The following is a 10,172-nucleotide window of genomic DNA, read 5'->3' on the forward strand; positions in this document are numbered from 1 at the left end:
CCGATTTTTCCTTTACCAACCAACTGAATCCCCTGTGAAACTATTGCTTACTGGAAGTCTGAGTATCAAAGAACAATCAAAGGATCTAAATATTCGGGCTAACACAAGGGTAGGATCAGGCCTGAGAGTAAGATGGGCATGGGCAGAGCAGCTGATCTTCAATGCCTGGGTCACTTTGCAAAAGGTCAAATTCAGTATGTCAAAAGGCACAACAATACGCAAAGCTATCATAGGATTTGGAATGGATCTTTGTTAGTAATCAAAACTTTGAACTAATTGTATAACATAGAATCTCTCCAATGGAAATTTCCTAGTGTCCTACTGACCATCTTTGAAAAATCCAATAAGCAAGTAATTGTAGGGTGACAACCTTACAAACATGCTGAAGCACAGTACATCTTCAACTTCAGAGCACACATTCATCAGCGAAGGAAGCCAATCGCTCAATTTTTCCTTCAATCAAAAACGAGTTGAAGATTGACAAGACGGCGCAGTATGAGGTCCATCCAACAAAATCACTTATACAGCAGCCAAGACTACAACACGGAAATCAAGCCCCTGCTTTCTTCTTTTCAGGCATTTGATGACCGAAGCAAATCAAGCCCCTGCTTTCTGCTTTTTTGGCATTCGATAACCCCCAACAACACAAGCATGATCCCTCTCAAAAGGTTCCAAAGTCACTTGTTCAGCTGGTTTAAATTGTTCTTTTTGTAGCTTTTTTACTTCCTGAGCAAACACAGCTTCAGCAGGAACTGTTGAATCAATACAATTTGCCTGTTCCATGTATAAGGGCAGTATTAATCCAAACTTTCAAAGTGCAGAGAAACCAAACATGACATTTTACACACACACACAGAACACTTCCAAAAGGTCTCTCACACACTCACAAAAAAAGACCTAAAGTGGTACTACCTTGATTGATATAACAAAATGCCCTCCATTCTTCAAAAAGTAATGGGCATTTAAGGCAACTATCCTTGCCTGTATAAGAATCAACAACAAAAAAAACAGCATCAAGTGCAGGAAAATGGGGAAAAGTACAGACAGCATGAATATCAAGTCTAAAGCAAAACAAAATAAGGCAAACAACACTTATTGACGCACAATCTTTTGGTGCTAACCAGGGATAAAAGAAAACCACATAAAGAATCTCTCTTATTTTTCAGAAGCAGCATCTCTAGATGAAAACTCACTTTTTATCAACATCAGAATATGGAATAAATTTCATGAAGGGGAATCCAACTGAGTCATCATCTATATAAATAAATTGCTTGACGATCTTCCAAATCACTGACTTACAAAAAAGCCAATGAATAGCCAGGCAAGTCTAGAACCCAGAACATCAGATTTGAACTTCAATTACGAAACATGCCTAGTGTACAAAACCAGATTCTCAGTCTGAAGGGGAATCCAAGAAAACAGTTGTCACAACTAAGACTTGCAATAACCACACATGCAATCTCACAATCTAATGCCGCATCAGATTATGGATTGCTTCAGTCACTTCTTGACTCGTGAAGGCGAATTCAGTAAAATCATCACCTGCTACCATTTCAAGACTTCCAACAGGAATTTTCAGCTGCACATTGTCACAACTAAGACTTGCAATAACCACATGCTCACAATCTAATGCCGCATCAGATTATGGATTGCTTCAGTCACTTCTTGACTCGTGAAGGGGAATTCAGTAAAATCATCACCTGCTACCATTTCAAGACTTCCAACAGGAATCTTCAGCTGCACGCCTTAAAATGTGGGCCCCCTCCAGTAATATCAGATTATGGATTGTTTCAGTCACTAGTTAGTGAAGGGGAATCCAATAAATCATCATCTGTTTACCATTCCAAAACCGACTTGATCTTAAACCTGTACATCTCAATATCTCAATACTGTTGCCCCACAGGAAGTGCACATTGCCACATTTCCACCTTGTTACACTAGTTTTGTGATCCCTGGAAGCAAGATCAGAACAGCAATTTTCTAACTTCGAGGACTACCACCATACAACCATGGACATGTGATTTCTACAATAATGCATGTAGCCATTCACCTCAAAAAAAGGGTGTCAATTGTTTAAGAATTTTCTTGCAACATATCCATCCCACTATCTAGTCAATCAACCAATAAATTGCTTGACGACCTTCCAAATCACTGATTTACAAAAAAGACAACGAATAGCCAGGCAAGTCTAGAACCAAGAACATCAGAGCTGAACTTCAATTACAAAACATGCCAAGTGTACAAGACCAGATTCCCAGTCTGAAGGGGATCCAAGAAAACAGCTGTCACAACTAAGACTTGCAATAACCACACATGCAATCTCACAATCTAATGCCCCATTAGATTAGGGATTGCTTCAGTCACTTCTAGACTCGTGAAGGGGAGTCCAGTAAAATCATCACCTGCTACCATTTCAAGACTTCCAACAGGAATTTTCAGCTGCACGCTCTAAAAAGTGTGGCCCCCTCCAGTAACATCAGATTATGGATTGTTTCAGTCACTAGTTCGTGAAGGGGAATCCAATAAATCATCATCTGTTTACCATTCCAAAACCGACTTGATCTTAAACCTGTGCATCTCAATATCTCAATACTGTTGCCCCACAGGAAGTGCACATTGCCACATTTCCACCTTGTTACACTAGTTTTGTGATCCCCAGAAGCAAGATCAGAACAGCAATTTTCTACCTTCGAGGACTACCACCATACAACCATGGACATGTGATTTCTACAATAATGCATGTAGTGTCACCTCAGAAAAAGGGTGTCAATTGTTTAAGAATTTTCTTGCAACATATCCATCCCACTATCTAGTCAATCAACCAATAAATTGCTTGACGACCTTCCAAATCACTGATTTACAAAAAAAAACAACGAATAGCCAGGCAAGTCTAGAACCAAGAACATCAGAGCTGAAATTCAATTACAAAACATGCCGAGTGTACAAGACCAGATTCCCAGTCTGAAGGGGATCCAAGAAAACAGTTGTCACAACTAAGACTTGCAATAACCACACATGCAATCTCACAATCTAATGCCCCATCAGATTAGGGATTGCTTCAGTCACTTCTAGACTCGTGAAGGGGAGTCCAGTAAAATCATCACCTGCTACCATTTCAAGACTTCCAACAGGAATTTTCAGCTGCACGCTCTAAAAAGTGTGGCCCCCTCCAGTAACATCAGATTATGGATTGTTTCAGTCACTAGTTCGTGAAGGGGAATCCAATAAATCATCATCTGTTTACCATTCCAAAACCGACTTGATCTTAAACCTGTGCATCTCAATATCTCAATACTGTTGCCCCACAGGAAGTGCACATTGCCACATTTCCACCTTGTTACACTAGTTTTGTGATCCCTGGAAGCAAGATCAGAACAGCAATTTTCTACCTTCGAGGACTACCACCATACAACCATGGACATGTGATTTCTACAATAATGCATGTAGCCATTCACCTCAGAAAAATAGTGTCAATTGTTTAAGAATTTTCTTTCAACATATACATCCCACTATCTAGTCAATCAACCACTCACCATCTCAGAGGAACTACAACAGCATTCAGATAGGGGCATGGTTCAGTTCTTCAGCCAATAGAAAGCATTGTGAACAATGGTCGAAGCACACTAAAAGAACAGCTTCAGAACTTGTTACAACCAAGCCTATAATTGTCCTCATAGAGTTACCAGCTTCAGCTCTCCTAAGATTACTGAGCCACATTGATCCTTCAAGGCTCCTTGAATCCAAGATTGCAAAGATTCAGTTCCAAACATCTTATCAGCCACTAAACAATAGTGAGATAAGAGAGTTAACCATCTAAAGCAACATCAGACCATAACTTGCTTCAGTGACTAGTGCTGCTCACAACCATCCTTTCAGTCTCCAGCAATTCAAGATTCCAAGTCTTCAGTTCCAAGAATATTATCAGCCACTCTACAATAGTAAGATAAGAGAGTACCGCACCATCTAGAGCAATATCAGACCATAACATGCTCCTAACCATGCAGTCCACATATCAAACCTGAGTAAAAAGACTGGAACGACTAATCTAATTACCTCATCCTCAATTTCAATCCTGTATCACCAAACAAAGCTTTATTGGGTCCAAAGCAAATGAACTATGAAATAAGTCTCAGCCCTAAACATACAAGCACAGAGCACATAAAATAGGTAAAAGCCTGACCCTAACCAAATAAAGTTGCTTTTTTGGAAAAAAACAGCCCACTGCAAAGCTCAGCACAGTTGCGTAGGTCTAAGAAAGAGGTGCTCCACATGTACATGCACTATACTTGAAGACATACAAAACATGCTGCTAAAAAATTAATCCAGAACTTTAAATCCACATTTGCATTTGATCAGTAAAATTACCTGATCAGGTTGAGCAACATCAGCAAAAATGACATCAACCATTCCTACAAGCATTCGGTATCTTTGGGGATGCCGTGCATCTTCAATAATAGGAATGACATTTGTTCGCTTCTTGGCCATATTTACCAAATCACGGCCACTTCGATGAGAGAACTCTACAGCATACACGATCCCTGTCTGCAAATAAGGCGCGTCAGTGCAAATGTGTCTTAAATCAAATGTGTCAGATTTAAGACTCAAAGTTCTCATGGTTTAATCAATCAACTACAAAGCTTTACCGGCCCAACAATGTCTGAGACATGAGAAACAGTGGTCCCAGATGCAGCTCCCAAGTATAAGACATGTGCACCTGGTTTCTGAATAAAAGGTTGTTTTAGGAAAGAAACATGAATTGAGTAGATTTGGAAACATTCACATCCAGATTAGAACAAACACGGTGAGCTCTCACAGGCTATAAGTACACTGATAGAAAACACAACTTCTCAGACTTAGCAACTTACAATCCAAATATTGTCCACACCACCCAATATGGCTGCAGCCAATTTCGATCTGAAAGGATTCCAAACCCTGTATTCCACCTTCTTGCCCTCCTCTGCCTGTGGCCAACATAAGCAAAGATAAGAGCTGGTTGTTTCATGAAGAAATGTGGAGCAAGTCCTGTCTGCATGAATATTGACACGTGAGAAAAAAATGCACCACGTTCAAATGGCTGGAAAGTTCCACACTCCTACAACACAGCCTTGCTAGTTGACCTCTACATCTTTCTCAGGACGAAAGATAACTGACAGAGCCGAGCCTTCCTATTAGAGAAAGGAAAAACATGTGCGCGAAAACCCCCAAATCCATGTCACATGTAGGTGCAGAGTTGAAGCTACCATCTCCGTCTGAGCTGCATTAGGCTCGCATGTTGGGGATGTGCTAACAAATAACATAAAAACATAGTTTGATTTGTTTACATGTTGCAACTCGTCCACGCTAAACATGCACAGTGTAAGAGGGGGCAGCATAATACCTCTACTGTAATTCTCTTCTCTCCGTAGACGCTTTCACCTGGAACCATGTTGAGTGTAACAAGGGCATCTTCTTTGGCTTTTGCGATAAAGACACCCTCGTGTCTGTGTGCCTCGATGACGACCTTGGCCCCTCCTTTCATGCCACCCCTACCTCCTCCTCTTCCCCTTCCTCCACCCCTGCCACCGCCTCGGCCACCACCACCTCGGCCGCCGCCCCCTCTTCCTCCTCCTCCTCTGCCTCTCCCTCTTCCTGCTCCATCTCCTCTGCCGCCACGGCCCCCTGCTAGAAACCCAGACACCAAGAAAACCATATGCCAGGCAGACTTACAAATGATGATGTGGTCCTTTCGTACAGGAAATCAAAATCCACACACGTACGTTTGAACATGTGAAGGCCCTTGTTCATACAGAAAAACAATGCCCGGACATTATATGTGTAGAAGGAAGGAAACACACCGTGGGAGACCAGTAAGATCCTTTCAACAGGCCATGGTTGTTAAGAGGAGAAGTTGCATACCTCGACCACCCCCGCCTCTACTCAATGGGGGCCTCATGGCTCTGAATTAGGTTAGCAGGATTTCCTCTGCTACTTCTTCCTCCACCACCACCACTGCTTCTTCTTCTTCTTCTTCTTAGGCTGCTGAGAGGAGCCTTAAACCCCAGTCGCGACCCCGGCTTTGCTGCAAGGGTTTCCCTTGCATTTTCCAACAATTTATTCCGCAATGTTAAGAGTAGAACTTCATAAGTTTCTCAATTTTTGGAACTACGAGTAGGCTAGTATTGTTCATAATGTGTAGTTTTCTAGAAGTGTGATATAAAAGTATTCTCATTTTCCTTAATAACATAACTAGCGTTCAACGCGGACAGCATGCTAGCGGCAAGCGAAGTTGGCAACTTCGCTCAACAATCCATTTCTCATCTTTCTCTTTCTTTTTTTTCCTCCCTCTCTCTTTCCTAAATTCCCTATGTCTAATTTTCTCTCTCTCTCTCTCTCTCTCTCTCTCTCTCTCTCTCTCTCTCTGTGCCTTCTATTTTAGTTTATTTTTGCTTCTCTCATGATTCTCTCTCTCTCTCTCTCTTTTTCTCCCCACTTTTCATAGATGGGTTATTAATCTTGTAACCATGCCTACAGGAATATGGAATATGCGATATTTAGTGCTTGCAAGAGAGGATCTAACCAATCAAGTTGAGGGCAAAGCCTTAACAACCAAATCCACTTAATCTGTTTGTCATTTTTTGCTTGAAGAAGTGTTTTGTAGATATGGTTGTGTGGGTAAAGTAACTGCAGATAGAGGAGAGTTGGATGTTGATGAGGCACGCAACTTCTTTGCTCAATTGGGTATTAAGTTGGCTTTAACATCAGCCTACAACCCTGAAGGCAATGGGAAAAGTGAGAGAGGGCACTAGCCTATTCTTAGAGCTCTAGCAAAGTCTTGTAGAGGAAAGATCAAAGAATGGCCTAAAGTGCTACCTTTTGCATTATGGGTTGACCGGACTACTCACAATATAGTGACTAGCTGTAAGCCAGCTGAACTTATACATGGACAACAACCAATTATGCCAATTGAAGAATCTATTCTCACATGGAGTCTTCTACCTTGGGAGGAAGGCATCAGTAGAGAAGAGTTGCTAACTTTGCGCATATGGCAGCTAGAAAGAAGGCTTGAAGATGTTCAAGCAGCTATTGAGAAGCTAAAGACAGCAAGACTAAAGAACAAAAGAAGATTTGATAAGCGACATTGACTTCAGCCAAGAGCAATTCAAGAAAATGACTGGGTGCTTGTCTATGATAGCAGCCTAGACAATCAATACAGTGCTTCTAGGAAGATGGTAAAGCGTTAGTTTGGCCCATATGTGGTAAAGGTCATTCATGACAATGCCACATATTCATTGGCTGAATTGGATGGAACGAGCATGAAGATACCCATAGCTAGAAAAAGAATCAAGCTCTTCAAACAAAGAGAAAGTTCAACATATGAGCTAGAAGACTTGAATATAATTCAAGAGCATGAAGACATAGAGGAAGAAGAAGAGGTAAAAGATGAAGACATTGACATGGCAGAAGATACTTCTTCTGACACTGCAAATCCTTAATACTTTGGCACATGCCAGAGGATGTGCAGGTTAGGAGGGGGTGGATGTCATGCCGTTACGCGCGCACAGTGTAAAAAAATCTAGAGTGTGGCTTCCTTTTAGATTTAGAGAGCCAATGCCACTTTAGGCATTAGTGTTAGTGTCCATGGTTCAAAATATTAGATACTTTTGAACAAGTTTTTAGTCAATTTTTGATATTCTAGATATTATCTCTTGTATAAAAAAAATCCATAAAACTATAGAAAACTTCTAGATTAGGATGACATGTAAAAGAAAGCATGTAGTCTTCAGCCAATTTGAGAAGATTTTATGTAAAAAGAGAGATTGACAAAATCGCGCGACGCACAATCGTTGTTTTCAGGCAGTGAACAGCACTCCGAAGTGGGAGATGAAGAAGGAGTGATTTGGCTAAATTTTGGCCAGGTACCCCGATATTTAACTCCCCTTTCGGAGTTAATGGAGACATCAGATTGGCGATCTGAGCAGCATAGAGGAAGGTGTTAGTTTGTACACGTTTTTGTATATTAGAGTTATATTTTCTCATAATGCTGAAAGAAACTGACAGGCTTCATCTCTGTTAGTATTCTTCTATATTTTCTAATTCTTTTTTTGGAGTATTCTTCTACATCTTCAATCTCTTCGAACCCCTTCTCTTCCGTCTACTCCTCTCCCTAAATCCACCTTCACCTTGATGTCTCTTATCTTCAAGAACTTGGCTTGAAACCTTCAACCCTTCTCTTATCTCTACCATCTCTGGAGTTTAAGCTCTTGAATCCCCATACATTCTTCTCTTGCCAAACCCCTGAGGTGACCTTCAACCCTACACGCTGCAACATCGGTGGCTCCTTTTACTATGACATCTTAGCCATCTTCACTTACTCTTGCACTAGGGGGGTTGATACTAGACCTACAAGAGCATGGCTTTGTAGGTTCTTGTTCTGTTGTGGTGAATACATGGTTTGTTACCCACTATTACATTGGACCGAGCTCTTATTGCCCCATCCTTGGCCAATCCCCCTACTAGACTCCATCTCGCATCCATAGTATAATAGAGAAAAGAAATGGAGAGACCAAGTCCTGACCTTAAAAGATTATGTCATAATACACGCTCAATACATAGCTATGTCAAGTGTATGCATAACTGACAACGATCTGAAAGAGGTAGGTGCTGACCCAAAGATAAATGTCAAATCAGGCCACTAGAAATCCACTACATACATATAACATGTAGTCTAGAGCATAGGCATGAAGTGAAGATCCCACTGTCTCAAAATAAAGAGCTCGCAAGCTTAAGTGCAATCCAGTGTCAAAGTAAGTGGCTCAATACATAAAGCCAAATAGCTCCCACTAAAGTAAAAGTCTAGATAAGCAAATAAAGCTCAAAACATCATGTGAATGGCATTCATACATCCAGAATCCAAGTGATAGACATTCAAAAGCATTGAACCCAAGGAGTTCGCAAGACTTTTACTACAACATCCATGATAGTAAATGATAGCCAATGTCAATGTATTCCAACTCCAAAATAAGCTCATCACCATATTTTAATTACAACCAAGCATGTAACATCCATCCAATAGATAACCCCAGTGGCATCAAGTAGCAAAAGGCATAAGCTTTTCCTAGAGAAATGGCATTCATCCCTATCATACAACAAGGAAATATATGAGAAAACTAAGCCAAAAGTGTGCTCAAATCAGCTCAATAGCATCTCACATCAAGGCCATATCATCCCTTAAGTATTCGGCATCTGTACATATGCATATGAGCATCCGGGGAAGCATATATGTGCTCCAATGACTAAGAAACTCTATTCACTACAAGGTGTAGGCCTTATACCGACGCTTAAAGGGACGAAAATGCAAACAACAAAATTTGCCCCCGTCGTCGCAAAAAGCGTCGTTATTGGCAACGCCATAGAACAGTCAGTATTGGCGCCGTTATGCATGTCGCAAACCGTTGCTATAAGCGTCGGTATTAGCGTCGCTATCACATTTGCGATGCTGATAGCGACGCCAATACCGACGCTTATAGCGCCTGTACATTTGCGACGCTGATAGCGACGCCAATATTGACGCTTATAGCGACGGTTTGCGACGCTGATAGCGACGCCAATACCGACGCTTATAGCGATGATTTGCGACGCTGATAGCGACGCCAATACCGACGCTTTGCGACGTGCATAATGACGCTAATAGCGACGCGAGGAGTAAAATTTACGACGCTAATAGCGACGGTAACAGTGAATATTTTTTTTTGTGGCAGAGCAGCAAGCTACCCTGCCACATATAGCACTGTGTGCTTTATGAGAGCCATACAAAATAGTTTATGCACTATTGTGTACAATGCGCTTGCAAACAAAAACAATGTATACTGAAATCATAAAACTGATACATGAAATAAATACATGATCGCATAAAAAGCTATTGGTACAATCATGACAGGATATCACTAATACATAGAAAATGTCTATATAGATTAGACGACTCAAAAATAAAGGCGTGTGAGCTCCAGGGATCCAAGGGCGAGCTATGCATCCTCATCCCCCGAAAGCTCGTCCCACCGCAAAGGAGCATCGAACGGACTCTACAGAAAAAGAAACAACACATCAATCCACCATACAATAATGCATTCAAATATCTCATGGTAACTATGGACAAGAAAGATGAGTGACTTACAAGGCCACTGCGTCTATACAAT

The 10,172-nt window shown here is 41.2% G+C and overlaps 1 protein-coding gene across 2 annotated transcripts; it reads right to left on the bottom strand.

Moving 5' to 3' along the window:
* Nucleotides 1-232: 232 nt before the first annotated feature.
* LOC148029427 (rRNA 2'-O-methyltransferase fibrillarin 2-like) lies at nucleotides 233-6,103 on the bottom strand. 2 transcript variants are annotated; one of them, XM_087688241.1, is made up of 7 exons: nucleotides 5,896-6,103; nucleotides 5,378-5,661; nucleotides 4,866-4,961; nucleotides 4,644-4,721; nucleotides 4,366-4,542; nucleotides 913-981; nucleotides 233-774 (listed from the first exon to the last, which is right to left on the bottom strand). In XM_087688241.1, the coding sequence occupies exons 1-7, from the start codon at nucleotides 5,930-5,932 to the stop codon at nucleotides 598-600; spliced, it is 918 nt and encodes a 305-aa protein (XP_087544367.1). In that variant the 5' UTR covers nucleotides 5,933-6,103; the 3' UTR covers nucleotides 233-597. The 2 variants fall into 2 exon arrangements, with proteins under 2 accessions (XP_087544367.1, XP_087544368.1); XM_087688242.1 differs by having other exon boundaries at nucleotides 5,378-5,658; nucleotides 5,896-6,102.
* Between the last annotated feature and the right edge of the window lie 4,069 nt (nucleotides 6,104-10,172).

The sequence above is a fragment of the Lygodium microphyllum genome, chromosome 11, assembly GCF_053477565.2.
Source record: "Lygodium microphyllum isolate KBCC chromosome 11, Lygodium_microphyllum_v1.1.10, whole genome shotgun sequence".
Classification (NCBI taxonomy): domain Eukaryota; kingdom Viridiplantae; phylum Streptophyta; class Polypodiopsida; order Schizaeales; family Lygodiaceae; genus Lygodium; species Lygodium microphyllum.

Coding starts and splice junctions, on each gene's coding strand:
- LOC148029427 (XM_087688241.1), bottom strand. CDS start 5,932: ATGAGGCCCCCATTGAGTAGAGGCGGGGGTGGTCGAG. Junction 5,662..5,895: donor TAGAGGCGGGGGTGGTCGAG/GTATGCAACTTC, acceptor CTGGGTTTCTAG/CAGGGGGCCGTGGCGGCAGA. Junction 982..4,365: donor ATGTTGCTCAACCTGATCAG/GTAATTTTACTG, acceptor ATTCTTATACAG/GCAAGGATAGTTGCCTTAAA.